Source organism: Salmo trutta, chromosome 5, assembly GCF_901001165.1.
Source record: "Salmo trutta chromosome 5, fSalTru1.1, whole genome shotgun sequence".
In the NCBI taxonomy this organism is placed as follows: domain Eukaryota; kingdom Metazoa; phylum Chordata; class Actinopteri; order Salmoniformes; family Salmonidae; genus Salmo; species Salmo trutta.
Genome location: NC_042961.1, coordinates 37,618,823 through 37,637,465, shown reverse-complemented (window position 1 = coordinate 37,637,465; position 18,643 = coordinate 37,618,823). Strand labels below are relative to the sequence as shown.

The following is an 18,643-nucleotide window of genomic DNA, read 5'->3' as shown; positions in this document are numbered from 1 at the left end:
CTCCCACTCCTCTTTCCATTCTGGTTAGAGCCAGTTTGTGCTGTTCTGTGAAGAGAGTAGTACACAGTGATGTGCGAGATCTTCAGTTTCTTGGCAATTTCTTGCATGGAATAGCCTTCATTTCTCAGAACAAGAATAGACTGACAAGTTTCAGAAGAAAGTTCTTTGTTTCTGGCCATTTTGAGCCTGTAATTGAACCCACAAAATGCTGATGCTCCAGATACTCAACTAGTCTAAAGAAGGCCAGTTTTATTGCTTCTTTAATCAGGACAACAGTTTTCAGCTGTGCAAACATAATTGCAAAAGGGGTTTCTAATGATCAATTAGCCATTTAAAATGAGAAACTTGGATTAGCTAACACAACGCGTGCCATTGGAACACAGGGGTTGTTGATAATGGGTCTCTGTACGCCTATGTAGCTATTCCATTAAAAAATCTGGCTTTTCCAGCTACAATACTCATTTACAACATTAACAATGTCTACACTGTATTTTCTGATCAATTTGATGGTATTTTAATGGACAAAAACATTGCTTTTCTTTCAAAAACAAGGACATTTCTAAGTGACCCCAAACTTTTGAATGGTAGTGTATGTGTGGAATGAGTACATGGAAAGAATAGAGTGGGAAGGGGGATAGAGGAGGGTGGGAGGGAGTGGCGGGATCTCTAGGGTGTCAGGGGTTTTGTGTTTCCCCCCTTACCCACGGGTGCTGACTCATGAAACGATGTCACAGCAGTGGATCAGGTGTCGCTGGCTGCCATGTTGTCTGATCCAGTTTAAGATGGTGGTGGTGGTGGTGGCACGAGTACACAGGCACATTCAGACACACACACACAACATACCCACTTCAACTGACACAAACTCTCCCTACCCATGTAGTCACATTAGTGCAATTTAGTGTACTTACACCCCAGTTTTTATCATGACCCTGAAGTCAGCAGGAGATTTTGTTATATAAGGTGTCACCTATTGACTTTAACTTGAAACCACCTGTTTAGATGTCATCAATAAGAGTTAGAGCGGTTATATTAGAAGCTCTATAGGATTGAGATTTACTGCTAGTGGGACGTATGTATAGAATGAGTACATGGAAAGAATAGAGTGGGAGGGGGATAGAGGAGGGTGGAAGGGAGTTGAGGGGGATTGTGGGGGTGTATAGGGGGGTCAGGGGTGTTGTGTTCCCCCCCACCTGTACCCGTGGGCACTGACTCATGAAACGATGTCACAGCAGTGGATCAGGTGTCGCTGACTGCCATGTTGTCTGATCCAGTTTAAGATGGTGGTGGTGGTGGTGGCACGAGTACACAGGCACGTTCAGACACACACTCACACACAGACACACCAACGCCCATTTAACACATGAGACGAGATACAGAAACACACACGTTTGCTTACTTGGCCATGTATGCATGGTTGAACAAGTTCTCAAACAAAGAGTATAGTTATTGTGAAAACATTCCCAACTCTCACCAATCCATTCTTTCTCTCTCTATTTCAGATTAGCGGCAAACGAACCGTCGTTTATGTCTGGTCAGCTAAAGATATTAGACCAGCGGCACAAACAGAAACTAAATCTAAAAGCACTAGATGCTGTGCTCTTCGGCCCTCCCTTACGTAAGTATTTGTATTTATTATGGATCCCCATTGGCTGCTGCCAAAGCAGCAGCTACTCTCCCTGGGGTCCAGCAAAATTAAGGCAGTTTATACAATTTTAAAACATTACAATACATTCACAGATTTCACAACACACTGTGTACCCTCAGGCCCCTACTCCACCACTACCACATATATACAGTACTAAATCCGTGTATGTATAGTGTGTGTGTGTATGCATGTGTCTATGCTTCACAGTCCCCGCTGTTCTATAAGGTGTTTTTGAATCAGTTGTTTTAAACCAAATTTTACTGCTTGAGATGTTATAATGTTATAACCATGTATTACTACCACTGTATCATCAAAGGTATTATCTAAGTGAGTTTCACAGATGGTCAGAATAATGATGTCATCTGTTACAAGCAAGTTATTGACTTCATGGACCTTGTTTCTTAGGCTACATATGTTAATATGGGCTATTTTTAGCACTTTTCTGGGTTGCTTGATTGGTTTTAATACTTTACTGGGAAGCTTATCAGAGGTAGACTTACTCGTGTTATTTACATTGGAGCTGATAGTGCAGGGTGAGCTGCATAAAGCGGTCTTCCTACTATTGAACACTGCCTCAATGCTAACAGTGCAACTCTGGTTTATAGGCTCATGATTACTGCTTACAATAGCTGTAGGATAAACAGATGTATTCGGTGCAATTAGGGGTACATAAATTAAATGACTTACGTTGTGTTTGCCACTGTCCCTAAGATCATGCACATTTGATGCAGCATTATGACGACTCATAATGCTTAACTGAGCTGGTCTTGGATCATTTACCAGTCATTGTTTCAACGCAGCCTTGACAGAGTCCAGGAGCAAAGAGGATTTGGATGGACTCCGTCATTCCTGTGGAGTATCTTCTGTTTCCAGAAGGTGTCAAAGTTGTCAATAAAAGTGACTCCAGCAGAGCTACAGTAGTCTTTTAGCCAGATGTATAATGCCAGCAGTCTGCTTAATCTTTCACACCCGCGCCCTAACGATGGTACTGGACCTGAATTTTTTGTTTGTTGTTGTTGTCTTTTTTATGCTAAAATCAGTTATTTTAAAATCAATTTTCAAATGTTCCGAGCTGGCCGTCCTGATGTCGTTTGACCCCACATGGACTACGACAGTGTCAGCTCCCGGCATCTGTGGTAAAACAGTCGGAAGCAGCCTTGTTATGTCCTGTGCTCCTGGGTAGCACAGGGATTTTGCCTTGGGGACCGAGATGTTTCTCACCATAGAGCTGCCTATGATGACAGCTGGTGATGTTGAATGTGCCGGTCTTTCAGGCAGCCTCGCGGTCTGGTGAGCTCCGATGAGCTGAACCCGAGGTAGAAGCCACCGGAGAGAGAGACAGAGCCAAGGATGAAGACACAGGTTCCTCCGGATCCGATCTTGATTGGGAAGCCACCACGGATGAAGGCGCCGGAACCTCTGGATCCAGGACGGCAAAGCTGTTTCTGGTCTGTGTCAGGTTTCAACAGGGCTCAACATCTCGACAAAACTTCCACCACACCAGAGCGGCGTCCGGCTACTGGGGTGAAAGAAAAATAAAAAGTAGTTGGGCGTGGGTTCCCCAGTAGGTTAGCTACTTGCTTGCTAAGAGTAGCTACTTCACTCCTGTAGTCCTCCGCAAGCAAGCAGTTGCTACATTGAAAGTCAACACGGTCCACATTGTCCCGGAACAAAGCAAAGTAAACGCAGCTCCTGCAACGTTGGATACAGAGCAGCAGGATTCAAAATAAAAGTATATAAAACACTGTCAGCTTTTAAACCGAGGTCTTTAGTTCAGGTTTCAGCGTTCAACAACAACAAACATACGTCGCGCTCTGAAGTATGTGTGACTGTTTGGTGCCAGTATTTATCAAACATCAAGGAAATTATGAAAAAGTGAATTATTTCCAAAGCGCTATATCCACCAATTTTCACATTTGTTTTTTCATCGGAAATGATTGCTTATGGGTACCTTCATGTGTGTGTAAAATATACTGCTCAAAAAAATAAAGGGAACACTTAAACAACGCAATATAACTCCAAGTCAATCACACTTCTGTGAAATCAAACTGTCCACTTAGGAAGCAACACTGATTGACAATAAATTTCACATGCTGTTGTGCAAATGGAATAGACAACAGGTGGAAATTATAGGCAATTAGCAAGACACCCCCAATAAAGGAGTGGTTCTGCAGGTGGGGACCACAGACCACTTCTCAGTTCCTATGCTTCCTGGCTGATGTTTTGGTCATTTTTTAATGCTGGCGGTGCTTTCACTCTAGTGGTAGCATGAGACGGAGTCTACAACCCACACAAGTGGCTCAGGTAGTGCAGCTCATCCAGGATGGCACATCAATGCTAGCTGTGGCAAGAAGGTTTGCTGTGTCTGTCAGCGTAGTGTCCAGAGCATGGAGGTGCTACCAGGAGACAGGCCAGTACATCAGGAGACGTGGAGGAGGCCGTAGGAGGGCAACAACCCAGCAGCAGGACCGCTACCTCCGCCTTTGTGCAAGGAGGAGCAGGAGAAGCACTGCCAGAGCCCTGCAAAATGACCTCCAGCAGGCCACAAATGTGCATGTGTCTGCTCAAACGGTCAGAAACAGACTCCATGAGGGTGGTATGAGGGCCCGACGTCCACAGGTGGGGGTTGTGCTTACAGCCCAACACCGTGCAGGACGTTTGGCATTTGCCAGAGAACACCAAGTTTGGCAAATTCGCCACTGGCGCCCTGTGCTCTTCACAGATGAAAGCAGTTTCACACTGAGCACGTGACAGACGTGACAGAGTCTGGAGACGCCGTGGAGAACGTTCTGCTGCCTGCAACATCCTCCAGCATGACTGGTTTGGCGGTGGGTCAGTCATGGTGTGGGGTGGCATTTCTTTGGGGGGCCGCACAGCCCTCCATGTGCTCGCCAGAGGTAGCCTGACTGCCATTAGGTACCGAGATGAGATCCTCAGACCCCTTGTGAGACCATATGCTGATGCGGTTGGCCCTGGGTTCCTCCTAATGCAAGACAACGCTAGACCTCATGTGGCTGGAGTGTGTCAGCAGTTCCTGCAAGAGGAAGGCATTGATGCTGTGGACTGGCCCGCCCGTTCCCCAGACCTGAATCCAATTGAGCACATCTGGGACATCATGTCTCGCTCCATCCACCAACGCCACGTTGCACCACAGACTGTCCAGGAGTTGGCAGATGCTTTAGTCCAGGTCTGGAAGGAGATCCCTCAGGAGACCATCCGCCACCTCATCAGGAGCATGCCCAGGCGTTGTAGGGAGGTCATACAGGCACGTGGAGGCCACACACACTACTGAGCCAAATTTTGACTTGTTTTAAGGACATTACATCAAAGTTGGATCAGCCTGTAGTGTGGTTTTCCACTTTAATTTTGAGTGTGACTCCAAATCCAGACCTCCATGTGTTGATAAATTGGATTTCCATTGATTATTTTTGTGTGATTTTGTTGTCAGCACATTCAACTATGTAAAGAAAAAAGTATTTAATAAGATTATTTCATTCATTCAGATCTAGGATGTGTTATTTTAGTGTTCCCTTTATTTTTTTGAGCAGTGTATATATATATATATATATATGTATGTGTGTGTGTGTGTGTGTGTGTGTGTGTGTGTGTGTGTGTGTGTGTGTGTGTGTGTGTGTGTGTGTGTGTATTTTATATATATATAATATACACACACACACACACAGTTGAAGTCGGAAGTTAACATGCACTTAGGTTGGGGTCATTAACTTGTTTTAGAACCACTCCACACATTTCTTGTTAACCAGCTATAGTTTTGGCACGTTGGTTTGGACATCTACTTTGTGCATGACACAAGGACTTTTTCCAACAATTGTTTACAGACAGATTATTTCACTTATAATTCACTGTGTCACAATTCCAGTGGGTCAGAAGTTTACATACACTAAGTTGACAATGCCTTTAAACAGCTTCCAGAAAATGTCATGTCTTTAGAAGCTTCTGATAGGCTAATTGATATAATTTGAGTCAATTGGAGGTGTACCTGTGGAGGTATTTCAAGGCCTACCTTCAAAGAAATCAGCCAAGACCTCAGAAAACAAATTGACCTCCACAAGTCTGGTTGATCCTTGGGAGCAATTTCCAAATGCCTGAAGGTACTAGAGGTCGACCGATTAATCGGAATGGCCGATTAATTAGGGCCGATTTCAAGTTTTCATAACAATCGGTAATCGGTATTTTTGGCCACCGATTTGCCTATTTTTTTTTTAAACCTTTATTTAACTAGGCAAGTCAGTTAAACAACACATTCTTATTTTCAATGAAATCCTAGGAACGGTGGGTTAACTGCCTTGTTCAGGGGCAGAACGACAGATTTTTACCTTGTCAGCTTGGGGATGCAACCTTACGTTAACTAGCCCAACGCTCTAACCACCTGCTTTACGTTGCCAAGGTAAGTTGCTAGCTAGCATTAAACTTATCTTATAAAAAACAATCAATCAATCATAAACACTAGTTAACTACACATGGTTGATGATATTACTAGTTTATCTAGCCTGTCCTGCTTTGCATATAATCGATGTGGTGCGCATTCACGAAAAAGGACTGTCTTTGCTCCGACGTGTACCTAACCATAAACATCAATGTCTTTCTTAAAATCAATACACAAGTATATATTTTTAAACCTGCATATTTAGTTAATATTGCCTGCTAACATGAATTTCTTTTAACTAGGGAAAATGTGTCACTTCTCTTGCAAACAGAGTCATGGTATATGCAGCAGTTTGGGCCGCCTGGCTTGTTGCGAACTGTGAAGACTATTTCTTCCTAACAAAGACAGCAGACTTCGCCAAACGGGGATGATTTAACAAAAGCGCATTGGGGAAAAAAGCACAATCGTTGCACGACTGTACCTAACCATAAACATCAATGCCTTTCTTAAAATCAATACACAGAAGTATAGATTTTTAAACCTGCATATTTAGCTAAAAGAAATCCAGGTTAGCAGGCAATATTAACCAGGTGAAATTGTATCAGTTCTCTTGCGTTCGTTGCACGCAGAATCAGGGTATACAGGATCTGGCTCGTTGCGAACTAATTTGCCAGAATTTTACTGAACTATGAAATAACATTGTAGGTTGTGCGATGTAACAGGAATATTTAGACTTATGGATGCCACCCGTTAGATAAAATACGTAACGGTTCCGTATGTCACTGAAAGAATAAAGTTTTCGAGATGATAGTTTCCAGATTTGACCATATTAATGACCTAAGGTTTATTATATTATAGTTAAGTCTATGATTTGATATTTGATAGAGCAGTCTGACTGAGCGGTGGTAGGCAGCAGCAGGCTCGTAATAGTCAAAGGTATATGGTTTAGAGAGAAATAGTCGACGCGTCATAATTCCTGTAATAACTTGCGGCTGAACTTGAAAGGGGTTCCTTCGTTATTTTACCGTTCATGTCTTCCATAGAGAATGTCTTGATCTACTTCAAATAAGGTCTGTGTTTTGTGCTTAAACCGCCTTGGTGTTTTGATACCCGTGTAAATCTCACTAGGTAACGTTTGTCAACATATTTTCATAAATCCACTCTATAAAAAAAATGATCTTCGCTTATATTGATCAGAGTTATATCCTATGGATATCTACATAGTTATAAAATTGTCAAGGTGGTGTAAGCCTAAACCAAACACAGACCTTATTTTAAGTTAATCTAAAAATATCCTATGGAATAAATGAAGGAACTGCTTTTCAGATTTTGCTAGAAGGTGTCATGGGAATTATGACTCGCACTTTGGTAGTCAATTCTTATCATGCCCATTATTAAAATAGGATTTCCTGCATATAGAAATTACAGTTTTTGTTTTCAGCATTCATCACAGGTAACTTAAACTCAATTTTTATTATTCAAACAGTTGAGAGTATTTGTCTCCTAAGCAGACTCTTCAGTATCGTTGTCACTTCAGAGCTGTGTGTGTGTGTGTGTGTGTGTGTGTGTGTGTGTGTGTGTGTGTGTGTATATATACATAACAAAAAAATCAGAATAATAATCGGCCGAATAATCGGTATCGGGTTTTGGCCCTCCAATAATCGGTATCGGTATCGGCGCTGAAAAATCATAATCGGTCGACCTCTAGAAGGTACCACGTTCATCTGTACAAACAATAGTACACAAGTATAAGCACCATGGGACCACGCAGCCGCCATACCACTCAGGAAGGAGACGCGCTCTGTCACCTAGAGATGAACGTACTTTGGTGCAAAAAGTGCAAATCAATCCCAGAACTACAGCAAAGGACCTTGTGAAGATGCTGGAAGAAACAGGTACAAAAGTATCTATTTCACAGTAAAATGAGTCCTATATCGACATAACCTGAAAGGCCGCTCAGCAAGGAAGAAGCCACTGCTATAAAACCGCCATAAAAATCCAGACTACGGTTTGCAACTGCGCATGGGGACAAAGATAGTACTTTTTGGAGAAATGTCCTCTGGTCTGATGAAACAAAAATAGAACTGTTTGGCCATAATGACTATAGTTATGTTTGGAGGAAAAAGGGGGAGGCTGGCAAGCCAAAGAACACCATCCCAACCGTGAGGCACGGGGGACGCAGCATCATGTTGTGGGGGTGCTTTGCTGCAGGAGGGACTGGTGCACTTCACAAAATAAATGGTATCATGAGGAAGGGAAGTTATGTGGATATATTGAAGCAACATCTCAAGACATCAGTCAGGAAGTTAAAGCTTGGTCGCAAATGGGTCTTCCATATGGACAATGACCCCAAGCATACTTCCAAAGTTGTGGCAAAATTGCTTAAAGACAACAAAGTCAAGGTATTGGAGTGGCCTTCACAAAGCCCTGACCTCAATCCTATAGAAAATGTGTGGGCAGAACTGAAAAAGCGTGTGTGAGCAAGGAGGCCTACAAACCTGACTCAGTTACACCAGCTCTGTCAGGAGGAATGGGCCAAAATTCACCCAACTTATTGTGGGAGCTTGTGGAAGGCTACCTGAAACATTTGACCCAAGTTAAACATTTTAAAGGCATTGCTACCAATTACTAATTGAGTGTATGTAAAGTTCTGACCCGCTGGGAATGTGATGAAAGAAATAAAAGCTGAAATAAATCATTCTCTCTACTGTTATTCTGACATTTCATTCTTAAAATAAAGTGGTGATCCTAACTGACCTAAGACAGAATTTTTACTAGGATTAAATGTCAGGAATTGTAAAACTGAGTTTAAATGTATTTGGCTATGGTGTATGTAAACTTCCGACTTCAAGTGTGTGTGCGTATGTATGTTAATCTCAGCAAAAAAATAAATGTCCCTTTTTCAGGACCCTGTCTTTCAAAGATAAATCTTAAAAAGCCAAATAACTTCACAGATCTTCATTGTATAGGGTTTAACATTGTTTCCCAAGCTTGTTCAATGAAGCATAAACAATTAATGAACATGCACCTGTGGAACGGTCGTTAAGACAGTAACAGCTTATAGACGGTAGGCAATTAAGGTCACAGTTATGAAAACTTAGGACACTAAAGTGGCCTTTCTACTGACTGAAAAACACCGAAAGAAAGATGCCCAGGGTCCCTGCTCATCTGTGTGAATGTGCCTTAGGCATGCTACAAGGAGGCATGAGGACTGCAGATGTGGCCAGGGCAATAGATTGCAATGTCCGTACTGTGAGACGCCTAAGACAGCGCTACAGGGAGACAGGACGTACAGCTGATCGTCCTCGCAGTGGCAGACCATGTATAACAACACCTGCACGGGATCGGTACATCCGAACATCACTCCTGCGGGACAGGTACAGGATGGCAACAACAACTGTCCGAGTCACACCAGGAATGCACAATCCCTCCATCAGTGCTCAGACTGTCCGCAATAGGCTGAGAGAGGCTGGGCTGAGGGCTTGTAGGCCTTTTGTAAGGCAGGTCCTCATCAGACATCACCGGCAACAACGTCGTCTATGGGTACAAACCCACCATCGCTGGACCAGACAGGACTGGCAAAAAGTGCTCTTCACTGACGAGTCACGGTTTAGTCTCACCAGGAGTGATGGTCGGATTTGCGTTTATTGTCGAAGGAATGAGCCTTACACCGAGGCCTGTACTCAGGAGAGGGATCTATTTAGAGGTGGAGGGTCCGTCATGGTCTGGGGCGGTGTTTCACAGCATCATCAGACGGAGCTTGTTGTCGTTGCAGGCAATCTCAGTGTTGTGCGTTACAGGGAAGACATCCTCCTCCCTCATGTGGTACCCTTCCTGCAGCCTCATCCTGACATGACCCTCCAGCGTGACAATGCCACCAGCCATACAGATCGTTCTGTGCAAGACAGGAATGTTAGTGTTCTGCTATGGCCAGCGAAGAGCCCGGATCTCAAACCCATTGAGCACATCTGGGACCTGTTGGATCAGAGGGTGAGGGCTAGGGCCATTCCCCCCAGAAATGTCTGGGAACTTGCAGGTGCCTTGGTGGAAGTGTGGGGTAACATCTCACAGCAAGAACTGGCAAATCTGGTGCAGTCCATGAGGAGGTGATGCACTGCAGTACTTAATGCAGCTGGTGGCCACACCAGATACTGACTGTTACTTTTAATTTTGACCTCCCCCTTTGTTCATGGACACATTCCATTTCTGTTAGTCACATGTCTGTGGAACTTGTTCAGTTTATGTCTTAGTTGTTGAATCTTGTTATGTTAATACAAATATTTACACGTTATGTTTGCTGAAAATAAACGCAGTTGACAGTGAGAGGACGTTTCTTTTTTTTGCTGAGTTTTCTGTAGTTTACAGTTTTCTACATTGTAGAATAATAGTGAAGACATAAACTATGAAATAACACACATGGAAACATGTAGTAACCAAAAAAGTGTTTAAAAAAATCAAAGTATATGTTATTTGTGATTCTTGAAAGTAGCCACCCTTTGCCATTATGACAGCTTTGCACACTCTTGGCATTCTCTCAACCAGCTTATTGAGGTAGTCATATGGAAAGCTTTTCAATTAACAGGTGTGCCTTGTTAATTTGTGGAATGTCTTTCCTTAATGCGTTTGAGACACTCAGCTGTGACAAGGTAGGGGTGGTACACAGAAATAGCCCTATTTGGTCAAAGACCAAGACCATATTATGGCAAGCACAGATCAAATAAGCAAAGAGAAACGGCAGTACATCATTACCGAAAGACATGAAGGTCAGTCAATTGGAACTTTGAAAGTTTCTTCAAGTGCAGTCGGAAAAACCATCAAGCTCTATGATGAAACTGGCACTCATGAGGACCGTCACAGGAAAGGAAGACCCAGAGTTAGCTCTGCTGTAGAGCATAAGTTACCAGCCTCAGAAATTGCAGCTCAAATAAATGCCTCACAGAGTTCAAGTAACAGACACATCTCAACGTCAACTGTTCAGAGGAGACTGCATGAATCAGGCCTTCATGGTTGAATTGCTGCAAAGAAACCACTACTAAAGGACACCAATAAGAAGAAGAGACTTGCTTGGGCTGAGAAATATGAGCAATGGACATACGACCGATGGAAATCTGTCCTTTGGTCTGATGAATCCAAATTGGAGATTTTTGTTCCCAACCACCGTGTCTTTGTGAGACGCAGAGTAGGTGAACGGATGATCTCCGCATGTGTGGTTCCCACTGTGAAGCATAGAGGAGGAGGTGTGATGGTGTGGGTGTGCTTTGCTGGTGACACTGTCAGTGATTTTTTTTAAATTTTTATTCAAGGCACACTTAACCAACATGGCTACCACAGCATTCTTCAGCAATACGCCATCCCATCTGGTTTACGCTTAGTGGGACTATCATTTGTTTTTCAACAGGACAATGACCCAAATCACACTTCCTGGCAGTGTAAGGGCTATTTGACCAAGAAGGAGAGTGATGGGGTGCTGCATCAGATGACCTGGCCTCCACAATCACCCGACCTCAACCCAATTGAGATGGTTTGGGATGAGTTGGACCGCGCAGAGTGAAGGAAAAGCAGCCAACAAGTGCTCAGCATATGTGGAAACTCCTTCAAGGCTGTTGGAAAAGCATTCTAGGTGACTACCTCATGACGCTGGTTGATAGAAAGCCCAGAGTGTGCAAAGCTGTCATCAAGGCAAAGGGTGGCTACTATCAAGAATCACAAATAACATATATTTAGATTTTTTGGTTACTACATGTTTCCGTATGTGTTATTTCATAGTTTTGATGTCTTCACTATTATTCTACAATGTAGAAAATAGTCCAAATAAAGAAAAACCCTTGAATGAGTTGGGGTGTGTATATCAAAATATCTGCAAAACCAACTATTTGTGTCCTCAGAAGAAGGGTGGTGGTGGATGGGTAAAAAATAACAAATTAACTGAGGGATGGGTCTGGAGAAATGTAACCTCAAATTTATAGACAGGGCTATGGATGCAAGGACTGACCATCCATGATATAAAAAAATACAGTTTTATCCATGTTTTGAGGCTGTTTGCATTAACATTGTTTACAAACATTGGAGTAAAACAAGCTTATGTTTTGGGTTCTGATGGGGTATGACAGTTGAACTAAGCTCAGTTATATTCTGCAAGAATCATGGATATATATTATACATAATTAGTAAAAATAAATAAAACATTTAGCAATTTACACGAATTTGATGGTAATCTTGAAGTTAATTCAGAAACCCAGGACATGACCCTGGAAGTATGACGTAGGATGACGTAAATTGCCCAGGGTGTTTCCTCACTCACTTACTCTCCCCCTTCCCTCTCAGGTCCACAACACAACTGGATGAAGGACTTTGTGTTGATGGTATCTATAGTGATCGGGATGGGGGGCTGCTGGTTCGCCTACATACAGAACAAGTCTTCCAAGGTGCACATGAGTCAGATGATGAAGGACTTGGAGAGCCTGCAGAGTGCTGAGCAGAGCCTCATGGACCTTCAGGGACGGTATGTAGCCTGATGCTGTTTATGAATTGTTTGTAAAAGGTTGTTAAAGATGGTTTATAGTTGATTTACAAATGGTTTACCATTTTTTTAAAGATTTATTTACAAATGGCATACACAGGTTTAGTTGTCTATTGGCTCAAATGGCTCTGATGTTGTATGTTTGGTGTGTGGTATGCAGAATTAAGTTCAATTAATTTAGCTTAAAGTGATCACGTTATCTAAAAGGTTCTAACCCTGTCTCTCTTTCTCTCACCCTCCTCCAGCCTCGAAAAGGCCCAGGAGGAGAACCGCACGGTGGCGGTCGAGAAACAGAACCTGGAGCAGAAGATGAGGGATGAGATCAGTGGGGCCAAGAAGGAGTCGTACCGCCTCCGTGAGCTTCGCCAGGGGGCAGAGTGTGAGCTCAGCCGCCTCAAATATGCTGAGGAGGAGCTGGTGCAGGTAGGAACCATGGAGAGTGCGTTGCACATAATTTAGGTTGCAAAACTACCAGTAATTTACCAAAGTTACTGGAATTGTCAGCAATTTTGGTAAGTAACATGTAATTTATGGAAACTTTGGTAATTTATTATATTAATTATTTTGAGTTGATTTTATTTTCATCATCATAAAATGTTTTTTTTCTTAATCATTATATCTGTGTCCATATTTTCCATGAGTGTCTAGTGGATAGACCATATGGTTCAAGAGCAAATAGAATAATTCATGAAAAAACACTTGAATCAACAATGACATCATTTGCAATTAACTCTGCAACTCCTCCAACTATTGACTTCTTCACAACTGCCACCAGTTTGGCCACAAAACATTTACAACAAAGACATATTGACATAGTAAATTAAATAAATGCGTGTACGAATATAAAGTATATTCCATGCTGAAACCCTCATATTAAACGCCAACTGTATTCACCAAGTTGATGGGTTATATTTAGGATAATGTTCTATTTTTCAAATTTATAACATCTTATTTTGTCATTTGTTATGAAAATTACCAAAAATCCTTGAAAGTAAAAAAAAAAATCTGGTCGTTTACTGGTACATTTCGTTACTGGTAACATTCCCTCCCATTGCTACTCTACAAAGAATACTGTCCCGTTGTTGAGCATCAAATCCCATCTCCCTGTGTCATGTGAAATACTGCCCCCTTGTGTAGCATACAGTTCAATGCAGTCTCCATTCACAGTAAGATGAATGCCGTGTAGAATTCAGGTCAAATGCATACCACACATATAATACTATTCCTCTGTGTATAACATAATATTCTACAGTGAAGCATTTGTCAATGTTCCCCTGCGCATCGCATAATAACATCTCCTTATGTACTAGTCTCAGAAACCCAGACACTGGGCAACAGCAGTGACTAGGGTCTGGGATTAATGACGGAACCTCTTAGTAACTTTGAAAAATAAAAAATACTTTTCCCGGGGAGCGTCGTCTTCAAACAGATAGCTGTATCAACAAATCACGAGGCGGACATGCCAGAACGTCATGATTCGAAACAGAGTTTTTAACAAAGGTAGTTGATGCAAACTAGCCACTTGCAAAATGCACTCATTAAAAATAACATCTGTGATCTCCATCTTGCTAGCTACGTGGGCAACAAGCAGATAGGGCAGTGACATAGTTCCTCAATGCCAAACTAACATTGTTTCTGAACAAACGTGTAAGCCGGAACATTGCAACATTGTGGGAGGCAACCCATCTGTCGAGAGAGACTACTTATAATACAGTACAATACACTTTTATGCCAAGATTTCATATTATCCCATGCGTGTGCGACGCCTAAATGTGTCCCCTCCCTCCTGTCTCCAGGTGCGTATGGCCCTGAAGCGGGCGGAGAAGGAGATGCAGACAGAGTGGTCGATCCCAGAGGCCCTACAGATGTGGCTACAACTCACCCACGAGGTGGAGGTCCAATACTACAACATCAAGAAACATAGCGCAGAGCTACAGCTCACTGTCGCTAAGGAAGAGGTAACTTCCTGGAGACCAAATGACATCACTTCCTAGGAGACAGTGTCAAGTTTAAGTAGGAGCAGGTTTTAGGGTGATTTTGGGGATGTAACGGGTTGGTTCATTGGGTTGTGAATTTGTAAGTGAGTTGAGTTAAATTTTGAAGTGCAGTATGGAAAATAAGCATTTTGCACCTGTTTCATTTGAAAATGTCTGAAAATATGCACATAGAGGCAGAGTTCACACACACACAAAAACACAGCTAAATTACTTTTTAATTGCATTGTTTGTTTTGCCTTTTATAACTTGCAGTGAGAATGACTCATCAGACAATTCCAGAAGTCAATTAACTGTGGAGCTGTGGAAGCACAAACATTGAGACACAGCAATATGTTGCTCTCATTAAAGTAGATGTGGTCACATTTGACATCTTGGCCCAATTTGAAGACTTATTGATACAACTAGTCTCTGTAGGACTCTGTATTGTACACTACATGGTATAAGGTATGTGAACACCTGCTTGTCAAATATCTCATTCCAAAATCATAGGCATTAATATGGAGTTGGTACCCCCTTTGCTGCTATAACAGCCTATAACAGCCACTTCTGGGAAGGCTTTCCACTAGATGTTGGAGCACTGCTGCGGGGACTTGCATCCATTCAGCCACGAGCATTAGTGTGGTCGGGCACTGATGTTGGGCGATTAGGTCTGGCTCGCAGTCGGCGTTCCAATTCATTCCAAAGGTGTTCAGTGGTGTTGAGGTCAGGGCTCTGTGCAGGCCAGTCAAGTTCTTCCACACCGATCTCGACAAATCATTTCTGTATGGACCTTGCCTTGTGCACGGGGGCATTGTCATACTGAAACAGGAAAGGGCCTTCCCCAAACTGTTGCCACAAAGTTGGAAGCACAGAATTGTCTAGAATGTCATTGAATACTGTAGCATTACGATTTCCCTTCACTGGAACTAAGGGCCTAGCCTGAACCATGAAAAATCGCCCCAGACCATTATTTCTCCTCCACTAAACTTTACAGTTGGCACTATGCATTCGGGCAGGTAGTGTTCTCCTGGCATCCGCCAAACCCAGATTCATCCGTCAGACTGCCAGATTGTGAAGCATGATTCATCACTCCAGAGAACATGTTTTCACTGCTCCAGAGTTCAATACCGCAAGCTTTACACCATTCCAACCAATGCTTGGCATTGCGCATGGTAATCTTAGGCTTGTGTGCGACTGCTCGTCCATGGAAAGCCATTTCATGAACTTCCCGACAAACAGTTCTTGTGCTGACATTGCTTACAGAGGCAGTTTGGAACTCGGTAGTGAGTGTTGCAACTGTGGACAGATGATTTTTATGCGCTATGCACTTCAGCACTCAGCGGTCCTGTTCTGTGAGCTTGTGTGGCCTACAACTTCGCAGCTGAGCCATTGTTGCTCCTAGACGTTTCCACTTCACAATAACAGCATTTATAGTTGACTGGGGCAGCTCTAGCAAGGCCGAAATTTGACAAACTTGTTGGTAAGGTGGCATCCTATGACGGTGCCACGTTGAAAGTCACTGAGCTCTTCAGAAGGGTCATTCTACTGACAATGGTTTTCTATGGATATTACATGGCTGCATGCTTAATTTTATACACCTGTCAGCAACGGGTGTGGCTGAAATAGCCAAATCCACTCATTTGAAGGGTTGTCCACATGCCTTTGGCCATGTAGTGTATATCAGTGCATGTAGGATTGCCTGCATATCAGTCTGTTATTGCTCCAGCCAACAGATTGTGGTCTTGACGAGATGTTTCACGGTTTACTTTATTCATGAACAACAGCTAAACTGGGCAGATATTTGAAAAGATAAGGCACTGATGTTTTATTGTAGTATACAGAGCAAATATTGAATGCTATGTATTCAGTGATGATGGTGTTACAATATAATAGTCATATAGTGTGTATGTCTTTGTTCCCACATAAACAGTATTCTGTAATAAACTGTAATATACTTAAGCAATAAAGCCGAGGGGGTGTGGTATATGGGCAATATACCACGGCTTTCAGCATCCAGGAGCCAAACTACCCGGGTTATCATGTAGAATACTATACTACACTTTAGTATCCCTCGATCATGTGTAGTGCTTACTATTGAATTTTGTAGTACACTGTATTATACTATATTAAATACTACAGTATTATCCGCAAAAAAAACTGTACTAAATACTACAGTAATATCCGCTAAAACACTGTTTTTTAACTATGGTCATACTACATTATTGAATTTGAATATGCTCCACCCATTCTCATCCCCCATATCCCAATTTGTGGCACCCATGAGTGAGAAACCGATATGCCAAGTATAGACCACATATTGTATTCCCTACAGGTTATAGAAAAGAGCAGAAGCTCTGAACTATCCATTCAGTCTCCGGTCTTACAGGTTATGGAACATTTTCTCTTAGTATTTGCCCACACTTCTATGTCAAATAAAACAAAAAACACTATATAGTAAATACTACAGTAATAAAAACACTGCAATAGTTACTATAGTATACAGTACACTATCATTTTTACTATAGTAATACTACAGTATTTACACTATAATAAACTTTACTACATACATGCCCACAAAAACACTACAGTGAATACAGTGCATACTATAGTATACTACAGTCATATCCAAAAACACTACAGTAAATACTGCAGTGTGCTTATGCAAAAACAATACAGTAAATACTACAAAAACACTACAGTGAATACTATAGTGTACTTCTGCAAGAACACTACAATGCATACTATAGTATATAAATATAGTAATACTACAGTATTTAGAGCATAGTATATTATAGTAATTTTTCAAATGGGTTTCAGGCAGAGAAAATCAAAAAGAAGAGGAGTTCTGTGTTTGGAACACTTCACGTCGCCCACGGTTCATCACTGGATGAAGTGGACCACAAGATCCTAGAGGCCAAGTAGGATACACACGCACGCAAGCATTCACACAACAGACACACACGCATAGACAAATTCGCACACTCACCCACATTGTTTTTTGTCACCCTCATCCATATGTCTTTGTCCATGAGCTGAATTGATGTGAAAGACTTGGGGATTTACTAGCTATTGATTACTGATCGAGTAATCAATTAAATACAATTTTATTGGTCACATACACGTGTTTAGAAGATGTTATTGCGGGTGTAGCAAAATGCTTGTAAATCAGGATCCCCACATATGTCAGTCTACCTAGGGTGTCAATACAGTGGGGGGAAAAAGTATTTGATCCCCTGCTGATTTTGTACGTTTGCCCACTGATAAAGAAAGGATCAGTCTATAATTTTAATGGTAGGTTTATTTGAACAGTGAACAGACAGAATAACAACAAAAATATCCAGAAAAAAGCATGTCAAAAATGTTAGAAATTGATTTGCATTTTAATGAGGGAAATAAGTATTTGACCCCTCTCAATCAGAAAGACTTCTGGCTCCCAGGTGTCTTTTATACAGGTAACGAGCTGAGATTAGGAGCACACTCTTAAAGGGAGTGCTCCTAACCGCAGCTTGTTACCTGTAAAAAAGACACCTGTCCACAGAAGCAATCAATCAGATTACAAACTCTCCACCATGGCCAAGACCAAAGAGCTCTCCAAGGATGTCAGGGACAAGACTGTAGACCTACACTAGGCTGGAATGGGCTACAAGACCATCGCCAAGCAGCTTGGTGAGAAGGTGACAACAGTTGGTGCGATTATTCGCAAATGGAAGAAACACAAAATAACTGTCAATATCCCTCGGCCTGGGGCTCCATGCAAGATCTCACCTCGTGGGGTTGAAACGATCATGAGAACGGTGAGGAATCAGCCCAGAACTACACAGGAGGATCTTGTCAATGATCTCAAGGCAGCTGGGACCATAGTCACCAAGAAAACAATTGGTAACACACTACGCCGTGAAGGACTGAAATCCTGCAGCGCACGCAAGGTCCCCCTGCTCAAGAATACATATACATGCCCATCTGAAGTTTGCCAATGAACATCTGAATGATTCAGAGGACAACTGGGTGAAAGTGTTGTGGTCAGATGAGACCAAAATGGAGCTCTTTGGCATCAACTCAACTCACCGTGTTTGGAGGAGGAGGAATGCTGCCTATGACCCCAAGAACACCATCTC

At 42.3% G+C, this 18,643-nt stretch overlaps 1 protein-coding gene across 2 annotated transcripts in view; it reads left to right on the top strand.

Moving 5' to 3' along the window:
- Window positions 1-18,643, top strand: part of LOC115194105 (stromal interaction molecule 2-like) — an 89,946-nt gene that overhangs the window by 61,828 nt on the left and 9,475 nt on the right. For both annotated transcript variants that reach the window (XM_029753483.1, XM_029753482.1), the window contains exons 5-9: window positions 1,500-1,615; window positions 12,357-12,534; window positions 12,798-12,975; window positions 14,349-14,510; window positions 17,346-17,446. In XM_029753483.1, the coding sequence (XP_029609343.1) occupies window positions 1,500-1,615; window positions 12,357-12,534; window positions 12,798-12,975; window positions 14,349-14,510; window positions 17,346-17,446 (735 nt within the window). The remainder of the gene's footprint in view (window positions 1-1,499; window positions 1,616-12,356; window positions 12,535-12,797; window positions 12,976-14,348; window positions 14,511-17,345; window positions 17,447-18,643) is intronic.